This window comes from Balaenoptera ricei, chromosome 11 (genome assembly GCF_028023285.1).
Source record: "Balaenoptera ricei isolate mBalRic1 chromosome 11, mBalRic1.hap2, whole genome shotgun sequence".
Lineage (NCBI taxonomy): Eukaryota > Metazoa > Chordata > Mammalia > Artiodactyla > Balaenopteridae > Balaenoptera > Balaenoptera ricei.
The window spans coordinates 42,007,122-42,032,466 of record NC_082649.1 but is presented as its reverse complement, the minus strand read 5'-3'; the positions used below and the strand labels follow the sequence as shown (position 1 = coordinate 42,032,466).

Sequence of the window (25,345 nt, the reverse complement as noted above, 5' to 3'; positions counted from 1 at the left end):
TTAATATGCCAATCATGTGAGATGATTATATGTTTCACAACGTTCTACACAAAGAGAAATTCTGTATACTTCCCTTAGACTACTGAAGAGGGAGGATTCAAAATAAAAGTATTATTTAAATACCTGCAAAGAAAGTTTACTTTCAATATTTCTACGGTTACTAGTATTTGGAGAGGAAAAAACACAAACTGAAAGCAAAAACAAATCTCATTGCATCTAAAATGCTGAAGGTCCTTATACATAAATCTGCTAAGATGGAGAAAAGAACACATATTTTTGCAGGGGGTGGTGAGGACTTCTTGCCTTAGTGATAGTCTCTAGATTAGAATCTTTCATTTCTTTCCTCTTTCTAGGTTCCTTTTTTAAAAAACAATTCCTATGCTGTTTGACATCTAATACAGGTAATTCCAAACTTCAAAACCAAATCCAGGCCCCAAAAGACGAGAGTATTAACTAGGATTTTCATAATCGATGAAATACATTCTCAGGAATGGTTTTTACGAAGTTGCAACCTCTTCCATAGTGTAATAGAGCTAAGAGTTTTTAAATTTATATTTCAAAAGATGCAACTTAACTGTTCTGAGTTTTTACCAGAAACTATATATAATTTTAAAACTAGCTAAAATGATCGTAAATATAAGGAAATTGTATCTTTAAATGGCTGATTTGCTTTTTTCACTGGCTCTTAACATTAAGAGCCAAACTAGTGATGTGACCCGATGAGGAAAGCCAGACTTAAGGTCGGGAGAGAGGAAAGCTAGTCTGAGTTGCTGCTCAGAGGCTGCATGATCTTGAAAGGTCATTTCACCTCTTGGAGCCTCAGTTTCTTCAGCCAAAAAATCACTAGGCCACGCTGAATAATTTTTAAGGTCCCTTCAACTCACAGACATCGTCTGAATTCTTAAAAGAGCACACCTGCCAGATTAAAACGGCTTTCCTTTAAGAAACCTGCCAAAAACGAGTCCAGGGTGAAAGCTGAGTAAGGCCTCATACGATGCAGTGTGTTCTGGTCAAGAGAGTTTTGAAATGATGATAAAGTCACATATCAGCAGACATTAGGGGGAAAACACTAAAGAAGTAGACAAGGGGATTAAGCAACTGAAGAGTTAACAAAAAAAACTCCAGAGCAGCATATTTCCCAGCTGCCCAACCCTACGAGCTGCCTTGAGCACAAATAGCTCAGCTCAGTTCAACAAACACTGAGGGCTCACTCCATTCCAGAAAGTACAGTAGGGCTGCAGATAGAACCGTAAATGACAGAGGAATACATCTCGTTGGGGGGCCTTGGTCAAAGTGACCATTTACGTGTAGGTTTCGAGTGTTATGAGAAAAGTACGCAGAGAGCATTACGGGGCCCAGAGGAGGGGCCGCGGGGAGTCGTCAGGAAAGGCCCCCTGAAGAAATGTGATGCTCAGGCTGCATCTTAAAGGAGAGCGAAAGGGTTGGCACAGTCAAAACAGAGGGGGAGTGAAATCAGAGACCTGGAGCCCTTTATTACAGAGGACACAACATCAGACAAGGCAACTGACGGCCATGCAGGTGGAAAGGCCGGCCAAGGTCAGACAGAGGGCGGGGGAGAGGTTGCACAGCACACCAGGAGCTCCCACTTGATCTTACAGGGACGGGGAGCTGCAGAAAGGTTTGAGAAAGAGGGACAACCGTACGGATGATGGTTAAGAAAGAGGACGAGATGTGACAACGGTGGTGAGTTAGAAAGCTATCAGGCTAGAGCTTACTAGAGTACTATTTTTCATAAAAAATAAACATTACTAGTAACATAATAACTAAAATTCAAAAGACAAAAACCAGAATTGTTTTGAAGACATACTTATACTTCTTAAAAATAAGCAGATACGGGAAAAACAAAACGAAATAGGGCATTCCCCAGCACTCCATACCCAAGAAGATCCAAGCAATTTTGAGACAGATGAGATGAATCCCAAATTTTAGCTCAATCTCAATTTTTCTAGACACTTTAAAAAAAAAAAAAAAAAAGGAATGGAAAGGAAAGGAAGAGTACTTTCCTTTCTTCGAGGTTGCTTAAAGAGTCTTGAGAAATTTTATAAATGGGCCCACCTGGCCCAGAGAGACATCTAGAATGGACTCTGGAGGGCTGTCCCTGCATTGCTGTTTGGGCATCAACTCGGTTACCCTGGCAACACAGGCGCCTGGAATGCACTGGTCAGTGGGCTCATGACTGAGCCAGGAGCCACAGGAGGGGCTCCCGACGTCCCCGTGTTCAAAAAGGGTACCCTTAGTACTATGGACAGAAAAGCAAGCAGAAAGGTTACCTAGTCAGTGGGTTTCCGCTGAAGTCAGCGATCTGTAGTGCTTTACAGAATGAGATGCTCTCTGGAATTTCAGGAATATCTGCAGAAGGAAAGAAAATGTCTATCACTGACCACCACTGTTAACAGTTTTCATCATCCTCAAGATGGAGCACAGTCGCAAGGGAATATCTACAAAGTACTAACTCTGCTCAAACATGGCATGGATTCCTAAAGTACTTTTCTACATCTATTTTACATTTGCTTTCCTAATATAAGATATATTCTAAACAGAAGCACGTTCAAGAAAAACACAAAAAACAACCACCCCACCAAGTCCCATCACCTCATCAAAAGTCACTGAGGGCGTTCGGTTGTAATTCCCTTTAGGCTTTATTTCCCCTATGTTTTCATATGGTTATATCAGTACAAAGTATTCTAAAGTATGCATTTTAAAATTATGGAATTTCTTCTGATTATAAGCATAATTTGGAAAATACAGAAAACTCCAGTGAAGAATAAAAAACCACCAACATTCCCATCACACAGAGAAAATATTTTATTCTGATGTATGTTTTTAATTGTCAGACACACATACAGAGTGTGTGTATAAAAAGATCATATTTCAAAATACTAGGTTCATGCTTTACTTTATGTTATTTTGCAAACTTTTTCCCCTGTCATTATTTTTCCAAATAGTTTCCCATTCTTAGTGGCAGAAAAGCCCACTGCACACATTTTCATACTTCATGTAACCAATCCCCAGTTGTTGGACATTTAGGTTGTTTCCAAGTTCCTAACGTTATAATTACATTTATGTCCATTTCTGGTTATTTCCTTAGGCTAAGCTCCCAGAGCGTAATCACTGTGTCAAAGGCACTAACACCTCTGCAGCACTTGACAAATACTGCTAAGTTGCCTTTGAGGGGGCAAGGTACACCTTTATACTTCCCCCACCCAATTCAACATCTTTCCCTTCTTCCTTTCTCTCTCTTACATTTGAAAAACTGCCCATGTTATTGGTAAAACAGTCTGGCAACATTTTCTTTTATATTCCTTTGATTACTAATGAGGCTGAATATTTTTCCCCATGTTTACCTGCCACTAAACATTGCGATTCTTGAAATGACCAAAAATGCTATTTTAAATTCCTCCTTCTCTTGGTTTAAACCCTGAGGTTACAGCTTTCAGGGCTGGAAAAGGTTAGTTCATAGCATTTAATTTCAAGAATACATTTATTTTGGACATACTAATGTTAAGAAGGACTAAAATAGAAAAGGCTCTCTTGATCCCATTCCGTTTCTTCCACCAGCTCGACAAAGGCAAGCAGAGCCAAAACATACCTAATATTTCTAAATTGGGGGTGAAAAGGAGACAGGAGAAATAAAGGGAAAAATGGATGCCCTGCTCCAACACCACAAAGTAATCAGAAGCTACATAAAAGCTCTAAGTACAAATTTAAAAGCTGCAAATATTTAAATTTGTGGTAACATTTGCCTCACACAATTCTCTGCCTTGCATGGTCATATAAGGTAGTGAAGAATACATACTATTCATGATCCTAGTTTCATAAATATGATAGTAGTATATACACACACACACACACATACACACACACATACATACATATATACACACAATACATACATATGTACACATACATGTGTGTGTATGTGTGTACATACATGTGTGTGCATATGTACACATACACATATATACACACACGATATATATATATGTATATATATATATATGGCTTATCCACATTAAGAATAAACAAACTAGTGAATATAACAAAAAAGAGGCGGACTCACAGATATAGAGAACAAGCTAGTGGTCACCAGTTGGGTGGGGGGCAGTATAGAGGGAGGGGAGCAGGAGGTACAAACTATTAGGTATAAAATAAGCTACAAGGATATATTGTACAACACAGGGAATATAGCCAATATTTTATAATAACTATAAGTGGAGCATAAGCTTTAAAAACTGTGAATAACTATATTTGTACACCTATAACTTATACAGTATTGTACATCAACTAGACTTCAATTTTAAAAAAAAGGAAAAGACCAAAAAAAAAAAAAGAAGGAACGAACAAAGGTACATCCATCCGTCATTACAGGACCAGCACGGCTATCCAGGGTGTGAGGCCTGTCCAGGTAAAAGGTGCTGGTCAGCCCTGCACTCCTGACTGTCCCTCCTCGGCCACCACTTCAGGTCCTAGTAAGCAGTTTTTATAAGGCTGAAAAAAGAGGTGCAAGGGCTGCACCCGTCACCTCACAAGTGCTAGGGAAGATCAAGCTGACACCCACACACACACTGTACAGCAGCTTTCTGCTTGATCTGAGGAAAAGATCAAGGAAACAGAGAAAGAGGAAAGGCACGTCAATTTGGTAGAAGTCTTTAATATTTCTCAGAGCATCAGAAACATCCCTGAACCTCAGGAAGATGGGCCTACCAAGGAACACATGAACTCTGGTCGGGGCTGGTCTGGAGTCAGGGTATCTGAGGGTAACAACAGCAACTGCCAGAGAACACAGCTGGACCCAGTCCAGACAGAGCTGCCTTGTAGGAAGACATTCCATCCCTAGGCAAACCTGCTTGTACACAAGATCAGCAACCAGAACATAGGTCTCAACTCAAAAGACCATTTCTTTCTACCATACGCATGTTGCTAATTTAACTGAAAAGAAGGTATTTGCCTGTAAAAATAAGAGCTTTAGACAAGGAAGGCAACAGTGTGGCTAGAACAGTCCTGCTTACTGGTTTGCTTTAAATTACTAAAAATATCAGAGCAGAAAACTAAGGAAGGGAACGTCTGTTCCTTCTTAAATACTTAGCTATAATATCACACCCTCAGGCACACCTCCTTTGGGCCCCAAGATTCGGCTGGATCCCCCTGCTCTCAGGTTCCTGAAATCTGTTACAGTTTTAATTAAATAATTGTTTGGTGATGGTCAATCTCCCTTATTAAACTCTAGGCTCACTGGGAAGAAAGACCATGTGGGCCTTGTCTGTTGCTGTTTCCCCAAAGCTGACATAGTACAGTCGGCCTACAGGTTCCACATCTGGGAATTCAACCAACTGTGGATCAAAATATTAAAAAAATATTCCAGAAAGGTCCAAAGAAAGCAAAACTTCAATTTGCCTCATCGGGCAGCTATTTACATAGTATTTAAACTGTATTTACAACTATTTACATTGTAATAGGTATTATAAGTAATCCAGAGATGATTTAAAGTATATGGGAAGATACGCAAAGTTATATGCAAATACTATGCCATTTTATATAAGGGATTTGAGCATCCTCGGATTCTGGTATTTTGTCCTCCACAGAGGCCAAGGGGTGACTGTACTAAGCTTAAACAGCCCATGGGTACCGAATGAATAAATGAGAAACTCACATTGCTAAATCTCTGCAAAGACAGTTGCTCTCTAATCTGAGTCATGAAATATCCCCTGTAAGGTGGGTATTATCTCTGTTTTACTAGTAAGAAAACTGCTTGGTCCCAGATCTCTTACAAGAGATAGTATAAAGCCTGCAGGTTATTCCCAGCTGAAATCCCCTTTAACTGTCTTCCAAGTGTTTTGCTCTGGACAAATGTGAGGTTTAAGACTAAACATATGAAAAACTATAGACAAAAGCCACTTTTCAATGAGGCCAAGGCTGACCACCGACCTTTTCCGCATTTATGAGGTCTGCACCCTCGGATAAACTATATAACCTACCTGTGCCTAATTTCCTTATCTGTAAAATGGGTCATCAACAGATATTTTCAAATAATGCCAGTATATCATACCTTAAGTGCTGCAGAAGTTCAGAGAAGGGAGAAAATGAAACAAAGAAGGACACAACGCTTTGAACCAAATAAATAAGAGTAGAGGAGCAGCATAGGCAGGAATGTGACACTGGATGCAAAGTGGGGAGAGGGTAGGCCCTGGGCACAGTTTGCCTGAACTTCAGGATATCAGTTTGGGGGTATCTGGAGAGAAGGCCAGAGAGATCTCTTGACAGAAGGTTACCAATGCCAGGCTGAGCTGTTTACAATTAATTTGCCAGACAAGGCATTTCCTCTTCTCTGAAAGAGAGATAATCACAGCTCCAGCTTAGGGTTGCACAAGAATAAAGGAGAGTCACACAAATAAAAGCACATAGTACACTCTACGGGACCTCTTTTTTATACTGGGTGGGGGATCAGTAGAGAGGACCACTATTTTCCATTCAAAGCCAAATAATTTTTTGATTGAAATATAACTGACTTACAATGTTGTATTAATTACTGCTGTACAGCAAAGTGATTCAGCTATACATATATATATATATTCTTTTTTTATATTCTTTTCCATTATGGTTTATCACAGGATATTGAATATAGTTCCCTGTGCTCTACAGTAGGACCTTGTTGTTTATCCATCCTATGTATAAAAGCTTACATCTGCTAACCCCAGCCTCCCATTCCATCCCTCCCCCAACCCCCTGCCCCTTGGCAACCACCAGTCTGTTCTCTATGTCTGTGATTCTGTTTCTGTTTCATAGATATGTTCATTTGTGTCATATTTTAGATTCCACGTATAAGTGATATCATATGATATTTGTCTTTCTCTGTCTGACTTACTGCACCCTAGTATGATAATCTCTAGGTCCATCCATGTTGCTGCAAATGAATGCTGAATAATTTGAAGAAGAGTGGCGTTATTAATAGAGATGAGAAGCCTGAGAGGGCTTTTGCTTCTATCTGAGAAGGAATAAAACCCTGAATGAACATCTATTTACATACAAATATTAGATATAACTCATGAGGTTTTTCCTCTCATTAAAGAAGGTACCCCCAAACTTATAACTGCCAACATTCAGCTTAGTTCAAGCTTCTATATAAGGTGAAACAAAAAAAAAATCTTTACTCATATTTTTCATGTATTTAAACTGGCTTTGTCTTATATACATCCAAGAATAAAAGCATAAAATTTGATATTTACGAAATGTCTGAAAGTGATTGTAAAATTAAGTAATCTCTTCCCTACAATTTTCATAAAATAACCTTCAGTTCAGACCCACTCTAAACTACCATCATTTCTGAATCAGAATTGCTTTGAGTTAGTGAGATGTGGTTGTACTTAAAAACTAAAAATACTTAATCTGTTGTTTACCAATATAACCATTACTACCACCTGTATACAGGCGACTGATAATCAGTCCTAAACTCTGCAGTGCCAAAAATCTTCACCACCACCAAGCAGACAACCATCCTGGCACCATGAGCCCAAGGGCTTCTGAGAGAGAATACACTTTTCACCGCAGATACTGTCATTTAGAAAGTGATTTAGAAGGACAGTGCTTGCCCTTCCTGGCCCTCCTGCTATTTTCTCAGCATCCATTTTTAACACATCAGGCTGGGGTTCCACCTTCCCCAGCCCCCTAACTCACAGAAGTAATACAGAGCCTTAGCCTGAAATCCTCTATAAGGAATCAGATGCCCAGAAGCCTCAAGGTGGACCACGCTCTTTCCTGAAAAGCTATCACCATCTCAGGGCCCCCGTTGGGATAGACACAGGCTGGACTGTGTGACCTTCCTTCTGACTCCTTCTAAGGAGTTTAGAACCTTCCAGGGCATTTCCTGTCACAGAGAACGGTGCACAAACGGCCTGTCCAGTCCATGATCGCAGCCCCCGTGCACAGCAGAATAAGTTCTTTCTGAATAACTGAATTACTCACTGGCATTTCTTCTGGTTCTATATAAACAGCATCTCTTCTCCTGGGTTCAAGACCTATCTGATGTCTGCAGTCTGATGTACTGTCTGATGTTACAGTACGAGGCTCTCTCCACCAAGAGACCATGAAATGCGAAGCAGAACGAAAGTCTGCAGGCCCGCAGCAGGCGTGCAACACTACTGAATTACCAACTGCGCTGGGCCTGGGGTCCGGAGACAGACTCCAGGCCCTGCACACGGGGATGACTACACTGCCGGGCGCCCCTGCTCCTCGCAAAGGGCTGCTGGCCTTCTCTGCCACGTCCACCACCCCAGGCTACTGAGAGGTACGATGAGATGATGTACAGGGTAACGTGGTAAAGTACACAAATGTAAAGGACTAGGCGGGGGGAGGTGTTCCCCCCCGAGGGGCACAGGCTGGCTTTGTCACTTTTTCTATCAACGTGTGGGGTCTGGGGCACATGGTCCCCCCCTCCTCTCACCCCGACACACTCAGACCAGAGGGGAAACTGTCCTCAAGACCTCTGTCAGCACAGAGGGAACTGAGTCTTTACCTGAGCATTTTGTTATCAGTATCCCATCTCAGAGAAATGTGCAGCTGCACGAGCCATCAGGAGCTGAGGGCAGTACCTCAACGCATCACTGATACTAAACCACATCAGAAACAAACAAAAAATAAGACAGCACAAGCAAATGGCGCCATGGCAACGACAGCCACCCCTGAACTGCCCTCAGAGATCCAGGGGCAGAGGTGACCCAACAGCAACCTGGCCGTCCCAGAGGCACCTGGGTACCAGACTCTAACCTCCCCTGACCTCTGCGGTGACATTCAACAAGCCACCTCGAGACTTGTCCTGGGAATAAATGTGCATCAGGGCCCACCAGCCAGTGCTGGTCGCCATGGAGACGTGCGCACACACACCTCCCTTCAACCACATGTATACCTATACTTTTTAGCACAATACTTCTACTTTAGAGGAAGATTTGAAATTGCTCCCCACTGTCTGGAGCTCAGAGAAGCCCCCTTTGGAATTGGTCACCTGGCAGTTGTTGTCACCGCCACCTTGGACACAAGTAGCAGGTCTCAGGCACTGAGAGGACAGCAGGGGACAGACTCAAGGTCAGGAAGTGACAGGTACAGGTCTGAAAGAGGAACTCCTCTGAGCCCCGTTACACCACTTGACCGTGTGGCCCCAGATAAGAAGGGACGCCTTTCTGAGGGTCTTCATGCATCACCTAATCCCAAAAACAAACAGTGGGATGGATGGAGGTCGTCCCACAAGCAGATGCAGAAGCAGGCCTGGAAACATTAACTAAACAGCCCAAGGTCACTGTGCTCACGTGTGGAGGAGCAGAGCTTTGAAATTCGGGTCCATCTGCTTCACGGCGAGGAAGAGGACAGTCAGATTCCATCGGCTCCAAACGTGCTGGAGAAAGAGATGCTGGAGGAAATGCACCTGGGGAGACAGACGAGGTGGGAACACAGGCCCGCGGTTCCGAGAGAGGCCTGGGCAGTCATCTCACCCAGAGACGGGGTGGGTGAACTCTGTTGTGAGGGCCCCCGACAGGCAGCTGCGGGCAGAGCCAAGAGGTCGAGGGAGCAAAGGGGTCCCCGAGAGGGTGGGTCTACGGGGCGGCCAGCAGGTAGGGGACGTGGGCTGAGCCTCAGGGATCTGCTGCCACGTTCCAGAGGCGCCAACAGAGAGAGTGGTTTGAGGGGAATCAAACCGCAAAGGTGGAGAAGCCAGGTCGCCCGCCGGTTCCTGCGGACAGAGAGGAGCGGAGGGCACACAGCAGCTGCCCGACTCCAGTCTCAGACACGGGGCTCCTGGCCAGCAAAATGGGGAAACGGGGAGACGGTGACACGACTTTCCGACCATGAAGCCAGATGTGTGTATTTACAAGGGTCACTGTCCTCTGGGCTCTGTTTAATCAGAGATTATAGCCTGACTGGGGCCTCGAAATCTCCTGGCTTTTTACTCAATGACAGTGAGTTCTTCTTATCAAAATAAAGACTTAGCAATCCTGTGTCACAATCCCTCTAAAATAAATCCTGCTGCTCCATTAAATCTGAAAGTCTGTGAGCCTGGAGCCTTTGGAGTGTGCCGTCAGAAAGCCTGGCAATTCAGGGGAAAGAGGAGGGAGGGGCTTATGGCTTGAGGAGAAAACCAAGGTCAAGGGGAAAGTTCACTGTAGCGAGTTTGGGTCTGATCTTTTTGTCTGGGACATCTGCGGGGTGGGCGGAGAGGCAGACAGAAGTAGGATGAAGGAGCGTGGATGCTCATGGCCGTCTCTGCTCAGAAGGCAGCACGGAGGGGACGCAGGGCCGAAGGGAGGCTGAGGGCGGAGGCTTCAGAATGCCGTCCCTGTCCACATCCACAGGGAAAGACGGAAGGGGCACCTGGAGGCACGGGTGCAGACGAGGGAGAAGCCCACAGGCTGGGAGATGCCCCTTCCCACAGCAGAGGCAAGTGACAAAACCCCCAACATGAAACATCCTCAGCAAACAATGAACCCCGCATCCACGAGGCAATGCAATCTGCAGTGGGCAGGGAAGACGGGAGGGTCACCCTGGCATGGAGAGGGGGATCCCGTCACGTATAAACACCATGAATGCAGGCCTGGCCAAAGACAGGATTCAAACACGACAAGGACTAAACAACCAGCCGTGAACAGAATGAGCGCGTAAAGAGATGCTGCCGGGCCGTGGTGAAATACTGAATGCTGTGACTTCAGGCTCGCTCTGTACATCATGCTGCTTCATTGAGGACTATTTACTGCTCAGGTAAAACAGGGCCCTGTGTGCCAAATGGGCTGGCTGACTGCCGGCTGCCTGATACTGTCCTGCTTAAAAATACCTGGGATTGTCAAGAAAGGCTCAGTATGAACGCGTGATCCCAGTCTGCATTTGCTGCCCCAACTGTTCCTCAGGGTGTGCAGGGAAAAAAATAATAATGTGAAGTGGACATTTTTTGTTTTCAAAGGCACCGTCTCATTTATCACATTATTCCAACACCCAGGGACTCGCCCAGGAGGCAGCCGGCCTTTGCAGACAAAAGACGTGATTCCTGCCCCGGCAGCTTTTCCAGCGTCTGGAAGGGAAAATGGGAACACACAGTGCAGGGCAGAAAGGCTGGCATGGCCTCTGAGTGGTGCATGGGGAAGGTGGGACACTGGCCCTTTGTCAAAGTCTTATTTTGAGTCTTGGTAACTTGTGCTGGGAAAAAATTTTCCCTGCCCAGAGGATTTTCACCTAATTCCAGCCACAATTACAAAAATAATCTTTACGCCTCAGCTTTTCCTCCCCAGCAGAGTTGGCTCAATAAACACAAATATGCCCCGAGATACAAGATCTCCTGTTTTGGAAAAAAAAAAAAAAAATTCACCAGAAAGAAAGAATTACAGAAAAGTAAATGTTAGGTTTCATACAGAATGAGAAGGGGGGGTGGAGGGAATGTGGACAGTTTGGCATTCTTTCTATTTGCCCTCCTCCCAAAATAAAATATATAGGATTTTGAAATGTCTACTTAAACCTCAAGATAACAGCAACTAAATATCGAAACCAAAAAACAGTATTTGTATTCATCAGCTATTTTAACAGTCACTCAAAATTACCGCTCATTTTAATTACTCCCATTTAGTATGGACAAAATCACAACTCCTGGTATTTATGCACCAAAATTCTCTAGGGAAATGAGGTCTTCCAATGGATCCAGGATGCTGGGATCCAGAAATGAAGGCTTCTGCTCTCCCCGAAGCTCCTCCATCTTCTGAGACCACAGACCCTTTCCCTCCCCTGAACTGCAGATAAGCACCTGGGGTCAGGGTCCCCCTGCAAGTGGATTCTGTGGGTCTGGCCCCGTGCTGCTCGTGACACCTTTATAAGTGTACTTCACCTTTCCAATTAGCATCTGTGACCGTCAGCTGAGATAAACATCCTCTCACACCACCACACCACACACGGTGTTTGCCAACTGACAGACCACAGGCTGGGGTGAGTCATTCAGACTCCTAAAGCCACGCTCTGTGGAACACAGACAACAGAGGACAGGGCGCAGGGCCGGGGGGGGGGGGGGGGGGGGACAATGTGTTCTCCACAAGTGCAGGGAGAAGCCTCCTGGCCCAGATGAACTCGCCAGAACGCTGACGGTCAAGAGTTCCCACCAGCCCCTCCCAGGGCACATCCCTAACCCGGGGCCAAAAAAAACACTGAGGATCCCAGAGGCTGGGGATTCCCAAATTTCACGGAACAGAAGAATCACTCGGAGCGCTTACTTGCTGAAAGGGCTGGGCCCACTCCGAGCCAATGGATTCACAGGGTCTAGGGTCTGGAGAAGGCATCTGCATTTTAATCCAACTCTCCTGGAGATGCAGAGTAAAAGGGTCTTCAAGCCCCCAAGAAACACTGAGGCATTTAACCTAATTGGTTCTCAGCCCTGAATGCACATCAGAATCACCTGGTGCCATCATCGCCCGAGATTCCAGTAAGTCAGCCTGGGTGGGATCCAGGAAGAAAGACAAATATCATATGATATCACTTCTATGTAGAATCTAAAAAAAATGATACAGATGAACTTATTTACAAAACAGAAGCAGACTCACAGACACAGAAAGCAAACTTACAGTTAGCAAAGGGGAAAGGGTGGGGGGAGGAGAGGGATAAATTAGGAGCTTGGGATTAATAGATACACACTACTATATATAAAATAAATAAACAACAAGGTACTACGGTATAGCACAGGGAACTATATTCAATACCTTGTAATAACCTATAATGGAAAAGAATCTGAAAAAGAATATATATATTTTTATATTTATTTACATATATATTTTTATAACTGAATATATATTTATATAACTGAACCACTTTGCTGTACACCAGAAACTAACACAACACTGTAAATCAACTATATGGCATTAAAAAAAAAACAAAACAAAACAGGGCCTTCCCTGGTGGCACAGTGGTTGAGAATCTGCCTGCCAATGCAGGGGACACAGGTTCGAGCCCTGGTCTGGGAAGATCCCACATGCCGCGGAGCAACTAGGCCCGTGAGCCACAATTACTGAGCAAGCGCGTCTGGAGCCTGTGCTCCGCCATAAGAGAGGCCGCGATAGTGAGAGGCCCGCGCATCGTGATGAAGAGTGGCCCCCGCTTGCCGCAACTGGAGAAAGCCCTCGCACAGAAACGAAGACCCAACACAGCCATAAATAAATAAATAAATAAATTTAAAAAAACAAAAACAAAAACAAACAAACAAAAAAACCCTACCTCAGGTGAATATAAGATGCAGCCAGGTCAGGGCCCGCTGATGATGAGGCCCTGGCTGTGCTGGTGTGGTACCCAACTTACCCGACAATCACTCACAGCTCCTGTCCACTATCCACCTCCAGAGTAAAGCTATTTCTGCTCTTAGACGGAAGCCCAGCCTACAACACGTAAGGCTGCGTGTGCTGAGGGCTTGCTTGATCAGACTGCTTCAAAGGGAGCCAGAACAGTGATGGGAGGTAAAGTAAAGCTGTCTTGTTGTTTGGAAGAAGATGGGGACAAGAGTAGGGGAAAGAGGCAGGGTAAAGATGGAAAGGGGGTCTGTTTGAATCTAATTAACAGCCTCCTTCCCATTTTTTGATAAAATCAATTTTTAAGAACTCCCTCTACCTGTAATACAAGTACACTTTTTCAACATTAACCCTAAAAAGAAAAGAGGTTAAACTAGAAAACGGAGTGCAAAAGTATTCTAAAAAGGGCTCAAAAACATGTTTATGCTATTCCAAAAAATACTGTAGAAAAAGAGCTTAAGGGCTTAAATATATAAGCTGTCAACTCACAGATGAAAAGGTATATTAGTAACAATTTCAGGTGTACAGCAAAGTGATTCAGATATATAGATATATACAGACAGATTCTTTTTCAGATTCTTTTCTCTTATAGGTTATTACAGAATATTAAGTAGAGTTCCCTGTACTATACAGTAGGTCCTTGTTTGTTATCTATTTTATATACGGTAGTGTGTACCTGTTAATCCCAAACTCCTAATTTATCCCTCCCCCCGTTTCCCTTTGGTAACCATAAGTTTGTTTTCTATGTCCATGGGTCTATTTCTGTTTTCTATATAAGGTCATTTGTATCTTTTGTTTTTCAGATTCCACATATAAGTGATATCATATATTTGTCTTTCTCTAACTTACTTCACTTAGTATGATTATCTCTAGGTCCATCCATGTTGCTGCAAATGGCATTATTTCATTCTTTTTATGGCTGAGTAGTATTCCATTGTATATATGTGTATGTGTGTGTGGGGGGGTATATATATATACATCTGTGTATCTGTGAGATAGATAGACAGATATATCAATCACATCTTCTTTATCCATTCATCTGTCAATGGACATTTAAGTCGCTTCCATGTCTTGGCTATTGTAAATAGTGCTGCCATGAACACTGGGGTGCATGTATCTTTTCAAATTATGGTTATGGTTAGGTTCTTAAATGAGTGGCTCCTGGCCTCAATTTAATTTACATGAGTTTCCCCGGAGATTAAAATGCAGACTCTGAGGATCCTGCTCTGGGAATTCTGAACGTGTAGTCCTTGGGGAGGGTGGGAAATATGCAATTTTAACAAAGATTCTGACGTAGGTGGTCCCAGAGCCCACCTGGAGAAACACTGCTCCAAGTGAAGGAAGGAAGACCAAAATCCAAAGTCTAAATTTCCGGGTAGAAAGAATTCTTGCTCCATTCATACCTGAAATCCCCTTTCTCTGTGGTCTGATGGTCAGCAGGACATTCTGATTTGCTGGACTTTGTCATCTTTTTCTCCATCCTCCCTTTTAAACCTACAAGCATGGTTTTGCCCACATGGTTTGTAGGCCTCTGGGGATAGACTGTAGCTTGTCGTTTCTTGGACAGGATTCTTCCTTCTGCTCTATCTGTGATAACATCCCAGTTCCTGACGTGCAGAGAAAGCACAATAAAAGTTTCTCGAAGTTCCTATGTGCTTCTTTTCAAGAACTTAAAAATCACACCTTATAATGCCATGGAAGTGCTAAACCTCACATTTCATTGATTCTCTGCCAGCCATCTACCAGTTTCTGAACTGATTAATTCACATAATTCAAGAAATCTGCACCTAAGGCTGGATAGAGGGGCTGCAGACCCTGCACCTTGTTACAAAGCACCATTCAGAGAATAAGCGCTCCTACAAATCAAAAAGTGACAAAAACAGGGGCTCTCCTCTTGTATCCAGTTTCTCTCTGAAGTTAAAATGGAAGCAATGGCCCCAAGGGCAAAGCCTAAGACAGCACCCTATTCATTCACGTGCCCATATATCAGACTATTTATGCAGCTAATACTTGGTGAACCCTGGTGACTTACGTCAGGCTGTGTGGCAGAAGCTAAGGAGGCAAAGGTGAGTAACAGAGGCACGCCCTTTGCCCACAGTGATCTCAAAATGCAGTGGGGAAAAGAGGTGTCATAAAAATAAGCCCCGTGTAGTGTGACACCCAACACGGGCAACCTCACCAGGGCGGGGAGAGTCTGCGAGTGGGAAGGGCAGGTTGATGACTTAAACTTTGCCTCCATTGACTTTTTTTTTTTTAACATCTTTATTGGAGTATAATTGCTTTACAGTGGTGTGTTAGTTTCTGCTTTATAACAAAGTGCATCAGTTATACGTATACATATGTTCCCATATCTCTTCCCTCTTGCGTCTCCCTCCCTCCCACCCTCCCTATCCCATCCCTCTAGGTGGTCACAAAGCACCGAGCTGATCTCCCTGTGCTATGCGGCTGCTTCCCACTAGCTATCTATTTTACGTTTGGTAGTGTATATATGTCCATGCCACTCTCTCACTTTGTCACAGCTTACCCTTCCCCCTCCTCATATCCTCAAGTCCATTCTCTGGTAGGTCTGTGTCTTCATTGACTTTTTATAATGAACCATATGCTGCTTTCCTAATTATAAAAAAAAAAAAATCCCAAGGTGAAATAAACTTGGAAATACAATGGGTAAATGCAACCATTAAAGGATCTTAGAAGGAGGAACACTGTCTGTGGTCCTCAACACTTAACATGGAATAACCAGGCTTAAAATGCCAGAGTCCACTCTCGTCCCAACCATCGCTGACGACGAGACACCAGAGAAAAGAATACTGGTGACTGGTTCCCCCCACCTTTTGCCTTCTGGGTGTGCCTGAGACGGCTCATTCCCATGCCAGACACCCATCAAACCCATACACATTATGACCCAACTTATGAAACTCCCCCATTAATTATATCATGGTCAGCCGTCCAAGACACACATCACGTCAGGGTCGCTCCCGTGCCTTAGAACTGGCAGATCCAGCAGGAAATCGTGATGGCTGTTGTTTCCTCCCGGAAATGGGGGCTGCAGGTGTTTTTCAAGCACTTCTCTGATCTCGCAAAGAGAGTCCGGAGAAACACACAAAACAACAAGCAATGAATGCCATAAACCACTCTGGCGTCGCTTCTCCGGTCACAGATGACCTCCCAGATGCCAAATCAGCCCACGTTTACTGCCCATCCAGCCCCTTTTTCCAGGCAGCCTTCCCGGATGTGCTTCCCGCATCTGGCTCCCAGGCAAGGTCTTGGGATGCTCCCGTTTCTCTGCCTGCTCCTTCCCAGCCTCTGTCTCAGGCTCCTTTTCATCAGTCCTCTCACGACGGTGCTCCCCAAGGTCCTGCCTTCCCGCAGCCGTGCCTGGACCGTCTCATCTGTGGTGACAACTTCATCCATGATCTGCAAGCGTTAGCTCCACCCGTGAGGTCAGTCCTCTGGGGAGCCTGACGTGGTGGCAGTCGGCCACGCTCTCGCTCGGCTTGTCTACGACACCAGCCAGCACTGCTGAGCAGCCCTCCCGCCGCTCCTTCTTGGATCTTCCTCTGCTCTGCCTTCAACGGTGACATCCTGCACTCACCTGCCCTTCATTCCCGCAGCCCCAACCATCCCCTCCACAAGGATGCCTCCCAAACCTGCACCTCCCCTGAGCCTCAGACCCTGATACTCAGCTGCCCACCGAACATCTCCACTGGGATCTTCCAAAGGCATCTCCCCCTCATCTTTGCCCCCAGTCCTGTCCTGTCTTGCGTCTCCCGTCTCCCCACGGTGGGAAGTGGGAGTTTATCCCAGTCGCAGACCTCTCACTCGCCCTTCCCTCCACATCCAACACATCCCCTCCCCATCTGTCACCCACACGCCTGGTCCAGTGTCTCCCTTTTTCCGGCTCCCCCTCCAGTCTCTCCATTACCCACATGGATGCCTAGACTCCTGCCTCCAGGCTGCCCCCATTCAACCCCATGCTCCCTGCTGGTGCCGGGTGCCCTGGGAGTCACTCCCCGGCTGGACACCCTTTCACAGCGCCAACCCTACCCCCGCCCCCCGGGTTTCAAGAAAACACTCCCTAGCCGAGCCCACAGGCCCCCGTGATCCCGCCGCCATCCACCTCTCTCCGGCCTCATCTCTTGCCATGCGCTACAGTAATACCTTGCATTTCTCAAATTTCAGACCTTCAGACACACACACACACACGCTGTATCATCTGCCCAGGCACATCCTTCTTGCATTTCTTTGTCTCTACCTGCAACTTGTTCCTCAGAGCGTGAGTAAATGTCATCTTTCCCAGGAAGCCTTCTTAATACTCTTCCCTTCCCCAGGAATGATGGAGACCCCACCCCACCCTGGGCTCCTTCAGGCACACCTCTGACACCGTCCTGTCATCACAGATGGGCCTGGTCCTTTCATTCCTGTCCCCTAAATCCCTTGAGAGCCATCACCAATCTACCACTAGCCAGCTACCACTGGCTCCTAGCACAGAACTCGAATACCTGGTGCTAGTTAAAAAATTCAGGAAATGAATACAACTCATTGTAAAACTCTGTTCCTGCTCCCTTGTCCCTTATCTCAGTGAAGTGTGCGTTCCAGCCAAGACTTCACCAGTGCTTTGTTGGGCCTTTCACAAGGAAATACTCTGCCGTTATTTAGAACACTTATTTGAGTTACTCTCTTCCCATCTGGATCCCTGAGGAAGGTCAGAACAGTTGCCAGCACAGTCAAGAGGCATTTTAGAAATAAGAGTAACTTCAACTGGCTGCAGGGAAGGTCTCCAGAAGACCAGAGCATCTGCTTAGGAAATGCCAACGAGCTACAGGGAGACCTCCTTGCCATGGTCCAGTGGGTCACATATAAAGGCTGAATGGTCCACGACAAAAGCCCAAGGCAGGGACCTTGATAAGAAGGTCTGACTTATGGATAAAAAAGATGTGGTACATACATATAATGGAATATTAGCCTTTAAAAAGAATGAAAGAATGCCATTAGCAGCAACATGGATGGACCTAGAGATTATCATACTAAGTGAAGTAAGTCAGATGGAGAAAGACAAATATCATATGATATCACTTACATGTGGAATCTAAAAAAAAAAGATACAAATGAACTTACAAAACAGAATCAGACTCACAGACATAGAAAACAAATGTATGGTTACCAAAGGGGAAACGTGGCGGGGGGAGGGATACATTAGGAGCTTAGGATTAACATATGCACACTACTATATATAAAAATAGACAACCAACGAGGACCTACTGTATAGCACAAGGAACTCTACTCAGTATTCTGTAATAACTTATACGGGTAAAGACTCTGAAAAAGAATGGATGTATGTATACGTGTAACTGAATCACTTAGCTGTACACCTAAAACTAATACAACATTGTAAATCAACTGTAGTCCAATACAAGATAAAAATTAAATTTAAAAAAAATTACGAAGGCCCGAGTTAGGTGAGGGAGGGAGGAACACCCGTGACCCACTCAGTTCCCGGGGTGCCTGCTGCCGCCCCGACTTAGTTGAGGCCTCTGTGGTGTTACTTGGGGCTCCCCCACCCCACTCCCCAGCTCCAGGCCGCCTTTTGCTGGGGACGCGTGGGGAGTCATTGGCACCTGGCCCTCCCATGTTTGTCTACCTTGCTCAAGCCCCCTTGTTCCTCTTGGTCCACCACTCATCCACCCCACTGAATGGAGGAAGCCTATGCTTTCACATCCTGCAACGTCATCAAACAAAGGGTGAAGAGCAAAGTTAAACACTCCAGGGCATCAACCCTTAACGTGCAATGGCACTTCCACTGAGCACCTTCACAAACAAAACATATGTTAGGTAAACACGGAGCTGATTGCTTCACAGAACCTTAAAAGCAGCGGAGCACTAGGGCTCGGTCTGCTTCTGCCCACGTTCTTTCCCGTGGACCTCTCTCTGCAGCCGCATGGCCCTGGGGGTGGCTGTGTCTCCCTGACTGATTTCAGCACGAGAATCCTAAGTCAGGCAGAGACTTCTAAACTGCTTACTCACCTCTTACCTCACTCTGTCTGGCTGCCTTTAACTTATCACATCCTCTGGAAATGTCTCCATCTTGTTGGTTATCTACACCAATCCTACCTTTGAAACCTATAGCTAGCTTCCTGTTGGTATTAAAGTTACAGATCAATTCGTGTTTTCTCCAGAAAGACAAAAAGGCAAGAGTTATTGATGAATCTGCCTTGTTAAAACAGTTAAATGTTTAACAATAAAGGTTTGGGAAATGTTCGCAAACCTATGTGACGTGAACGAAAGCAAGACAGAAATATCTATGTGGTGCATAACCCCAATTTTTGTGAAGCAGGTTATGAAAAGGAAAAAGGTAAAGAGAATACATAAAAACATTAATGATGACTATTTCTGGGTAGTAAGACATACAATTTTTCTACTGGGGAGACAGAATTGTGATTTGGAATCTAACAAACCTGGATCCACTGCTCACTCACCCTGCCACCAAAGACAAGGTTTTTAAACCTGAGACTCGGTTTTCTCACCTGTTAAAAAGGGGGATGCAAATTTCCTTCTTGGAGGTGGTTTGACGGTTAAAGGCGATAACACACGACGCGCTTGCTTGGCCTCACAGCTCGTACACAGTAAGCCCTCAGTAAGTATTCTGAGGATAAAGATTCACACTGTTCTCTTGGTTTTTCAACAGTGTTTCTTTACATTTCCTTATTATTAATTCTCAACAAGCAACATGTGCTTTAAAAAACATAAGCTGGAAAAGAAATGATCCTGATAATTCCTTGCTCTACCCTTCCCCAGTCTTCTCACGGACAGGTCAAATGGAATTCACTTTAAGTACAGCGAGAAAAAAGAAAAAAAAAGGACACCAGCTAAATTGGGGCTACTCTATGTTGCAAAGAAGAATTTCCCAGAGGGAAGCCTGCTGGCTAGCCCAGGCAGAGCCTCAGGTGTACTCCATGGGTGAGATGAATGCCGGTGGGTTAAGCAGGTGAGTCACCCAGTTGCCAGGTCAGTGACAGTGTGCTCAGAGAAGATATGGTTATGAAAATGTGTGCCATGCTAAGAAAATTCACGTGGGACCAGTGACCAATCTGTATGCCGATGGAGCCAGGTACTAATGTCAACGTGTCAGCGTATCACCTGTCTTCAGCATCCTTATCGAGAATTAAATGCCCCATCACAGTGCTTGCAGAATATTCACACTCTGAGAAAAGAACATGGGATGATCTTAGCCACTGGCAGTTAGAGACAAAGTCCTCTCCATAGGAGAGGGCCACACCTACTTCCAAGGGACCTGGGATGTTCACGTTGTCTAATCTCTTTACTCTTCTTTCAAAGGTAAAGCCCCATACAGTCTTCATTTTTGGCTTTCCTTGTTCTACGCTTCTGGCAACACATCGGTCTTTTGCCAAGACAGCACAACGATGACCTTAGAAGGGTCAAATCAGAGCGTCCCAAGAAAGCCCTACTTTCTTTCGTTAGATGATATTTCCTTTTTGGCCATAAAAGATGGACAAATCACCTCATAGGGTGGACCACTTCTACTGGTGGTTGAATTCATTCACTAGGTAGAATTTCATGAGTTTAAATCTCTTAGGATGACTTTCTCCTATTTTCATCTCCAAATACAAAGAGTACTTAGTCATAAATATTGCCTATATTCTTTCTCTCAAAATAGACTACAGCTATCAGCCCTACCTTTATCATGCTCAATGTTCCCCAAGTAATGAAAAGTGCCACCCCTCTGGGTTTCTTATTTCAGCTCCATCACTAACTGGAAATACAACTTGGAGGCATACCACAACTTCTTCAAGCCCCAGCTTCCTCATCCTCATCAGTCATCCTGAGATGCTTCTACCCAGCTCCCAAGATTGGTGTGTGGATTAGATAAAATACAGGTGTGATGAAACAGCACAATGCCTAGCATAAGGCACACAGTATCTAGACATCACTTCAGGTAGAAACCTCCCTCACCTGTGTCACTCTAGCCTTCAGACGTGCTCGTGTCCTCACCCCTGCCCTGCATACTTATTCTCACAGCCCTAGTGCAGATCCTCATGACCCAAAACAAAGGACAATAATAGGGTTAATTCCAGCAGCCAACACTGAGTGTTCATTACGTGCAAGACACGGTTTTAAGCCCTTTACACACACAGCCTCTGTTAAGAGTCACAATACCATTTCCCAGATGAAGAAACTGAGGCACAGAGAACTGAAATAACTTGTCCAAGATGGTGACCCCTGTCCTGAAAATCTTTCAGGACCCCATGTTCCCCAGAGCAAGTGCCTCAAACATCCCTCATACATAAAACTCTCATTTTCAAAATATACTTTAAACCACTTTCTAAAAATTCAAATTAAAAACAATCATGCGTACTTGCACAGGTTTTATGCTAACTGTTAGCAAATGGGTGGCCAGGCATCATGTCGATCCGTGTCTGGGTTTACACATTTCTGTGCAGATGTGGAAAGGAGGCTACCCTTCCTCTTTGGGGGCACACATCTGAATTTCCTACAAACGGGTCACTCACTGGAAGGCTGTGACAGTGCAACAGAATCGTGTGTGTGTGTGTGTGTGTGTGTTTACTAGGCCTGTATGTGATCAGTGACATAAAACCGTACAATTCCAGGATTCAATTAAATGCCAGTTGGGGCAGCTGCTGCTCACGCCTTACCAACAGCTGGATTTCTCTTTTTCTTGTGTAAAGAGCTAACTGCACTTCCCACCTCCTTTCAGTTAAGTTGGGGACATGAAACTGGCCAACAGAACATGGATGGGGATGATGTAGGCCACTTCTCAACACAGCCCATAAAAATCACCCAGGCACAAACCCTGCTTTCCCCTCCCACAAGGACCCTGGTGGCCGCTAGTTGAAGCAACATGTGCGTCCAAGGAGGAAGATATATATATCCCTGAATATATAGAACAGAGCCTCTCACAACCCACCTCCCCATTCCACACACCCCCACCAAACACACACACACACACACACACACACAGGAAGGGACTGTAAATTGATCAGCAATAAAATTTCTCATTCTGTTGAGCCCTTGAGAATTTTTTAGCTGCGCAGCACGGCTTGTGGGATCTTAGTTCCCCAACCAGGGATTGAACCCAGGGCCACGGCGGTGAAAGCGCCGAGTCCTAACCACTGGACAGCAAGGGAATTCCCTCTTCTCTGATTTTGGATGAATCTTAAAATTTTCAGTGAGTCCAACAGACAAGCACTGAGATATTTGCATTTTTAATGATATCATTGACTCCATAAATGTATAACAAACATTTGAAAAAATTTTCCAACAAACAACAACTCAGCTGAGGAATCCACTCGTTAACTCCCTCCAAATTTGCAACTCAAGTATGAGAATTGTTAAAGACTGCATGATTTCAACTTCAAACCAAAAATCCCCATTATGCTCTCAGGTCTCTTTCAAATCAGTTACACTGTAACTGACACCTCTCTGTGTACCCTGAGCACTTTATTTGTATAACTGTATAAGCCATTAATGTTAAATTACTTACATATGTCTGTTGTGCCTGTAGAATTACCTCCTTAAGGGATAGAAGAATTCAGCAAAGAGCCTTACACAAACACAGTAAGTACTCAATAAATGTTGCTTGAACTAAAAAAAATAATAATTATGAGCTATAGTTGATAACCACAAACAGTAAAAAAAAAAAAAATGGCCTGGATCCAAGGCTTTTTCAAACTGAAAAGATGTAAGAATCAAAATTTATTATTAGCTTGGAGCAGATGTGTTAGATTGAGGATATATTCAATACTTAGAAAGCCAATTTGAAAACCAAATCATTTCTGGGCTTCCCTGGTGGCGCAGTGGTTAAGAATCCGCCTGCCAATGCAGGGGACACGAGCCAGGGTTTGAGCCCTGGTCCAGGAAGATCCCACATGCTGTGGAGCAACTAAGCCCGTGCGCCACAACTACTGAGCCTGCACTCTAGAGCCCGCAAGCCACAACTACTGAAGCCCGTGTGCCTAGAGCCTGTGCTCCGCAACAAGAGAAGCCACCGCAAAGAGAAGTCCGCACACTGCAAGGAAAAGTAGCCCCCGCCTGCCACAACTAAAGAAAGCCTGCACACAGCAAAGAAGACCCAACGCAGCCAGTTAATTAATTAATTAATTTAAAAATAAATAAATAAATAATAAAATAAAATAAAATAAAAACCAAATCATTTCTATATATAATCCTGTAGTTTCAGTTCTCAGTCCTGCTCCTCAGTCCCCCTTTCCTCCTCGGCTTCTTCATCCTTTTCTAAGACGTGTCTTTTCTAGCTTAATAAGCTCAGAGCATTGTTTCTGGCAGCATATTGCTGTCACCATTCTTACGGAGAGATGCCATCCAGCCCTCAGCTGACTGGAGGCTTAGCATCTCTTGGCTCCAGCCCAAGTCACGTGACAAAACAGGTGTCCTCAAAATCAAAAATGAAGCGCCATGGCCACTCACCCTCAACCACTTTTACAGCTGGAAACTGTCAACCTGATACCAAGGAAAACTGCCTAATTAGAAAGTGAGCAGAGACTGTCATTCCACATGTTGGGTTTTTTTTTTTATTACTGAAGTACAGTTGATTTACAATGTGTTAATTTCTGCTGTACAGCAACGTGAATTCTGTTATGCATATCTATACATTCTTTTTCATATTCTTTTCCATTATGGTTTATCAGAAGATACTGACTATATTTCCCTGTGCTCTACAGTAGGACCTTGTTGTTTATCCATCCTGTATAAATAGTTTGCATCTGCTCATCCCAAACTCCCAATCCATCCCTCCTCCACCTCTATCCCCCTTGGTAACCACAACTCTGTTCTCTATGTCTGTGAGTCTGTTTCTATTTCATAGATAAGTTCATTTGTGTCATATTTTAGATTCCACATATAAGTGATATCGTACGGTATATGTCTTTCTCTATCTGGCTTACTTCACTTAGTATGATAATCTCTAGGTCCATTCATGTTGCTGCTAATGGCATTATTTCATTCTTTTTATGGCTGAGTAATATTCCCTGTGTGTATATATGTATATATACACATACCACATCTTCTTTATCCATTCATCCATTGATGGACACTTATGTTGCTTCTATGTCTTGGCTATTGTGAATAGTGCTGCTATGAACATAGGGGTGCATGTATCTTTTCCAATTAGAGTTTTCTCTGGATATATGCCCAGGGTTTTGTTTTACTTCAGGAGAAACCACTACAATTATGTGCCTTCATCTTAGCCCATTCTGTGTAAATCCAACACTGTTTTGGAAAATTCATCACCCAGCCACAGAGCAGTGCAGGACTGAGTGAATGACTGAATGGGGGAGGGGTGGAGGGAGGATGGGTAGCTACTGAAAATCTCTAAGCATTTAGAGAACCCAGGACTGACTGAAGTTCGTACTGACCTAAAAAATATATTCAGAGGTGTTGACCTCAAACTCAGGGCACCATCTCTATTACAAACCTGCTAATTAAAGAGAAGACAAGAGAGAGGAAGTTACATAAACCTACAACTTATTCAGCACAGCCACAATTTTTCTGGTAAGAGGAAGAGAACCATATGAATTAATAAAGAGTAACAATAGTTTACTCTTTTATACTTTTTCTGAAATTGCCATCTGAGGCAGATTTTGAGTACTATAAAATTATCAGTGTCCTGGTTTATTTACCTAAGTTGGCCTTAAGTAATGCATGGCTGTTTTTGAAAACTGATCCACTTGAAAACGTGAAACCACTGGTCTGAGGATACACAAAATGACAAATTCTGAAAGAGTTCCAAAATCATTTTGAGCAGAGGCATTGCTGTCAAAATTTCCCTTCGGACTTAACAATTTGCATCATTAATTTGTGATAGATTTTCAGGTTTATCTGATAAAATATCATGGATGTTTCTTTATGGTACAAAAAAAAAGGAAGGAAGGATCTGTTTGCATAGTTTATTCCAACTCTTTCAGTGTTTAAAATGATTCTCATACATCCTCATATCTAAACAAGGCTCCTCGAAAAACACTGTTTGTAGCATGGAAAGGTAA

General features: G+C 44.1%; 1 protein-coding gene across 1 annotated transcript in view; it reads right to left on the bottom strand.

Annotated features, from left to right (window-relative positions):
* The window catches only part of LRRC1 (leucine rich repeat containing 1), a 126,803-nt gene that overhangs the window by 51,548 nt on the left and 49,910 nt on the right, over nucleotides 1-25,345 (bottom strand). Inside the window, exon 3 of the mRNA XM_059938983.1 lies at nucleotides 2,292-2,370. Within this exon, the coding sequence (XP_059794966.1) occupies nucleotides 2,292-2,370 (79 nt within the window). The remainder of the gene's footprint in view (nucleotides 1-2,291; nucleotides 2,371-25,345) is intronic.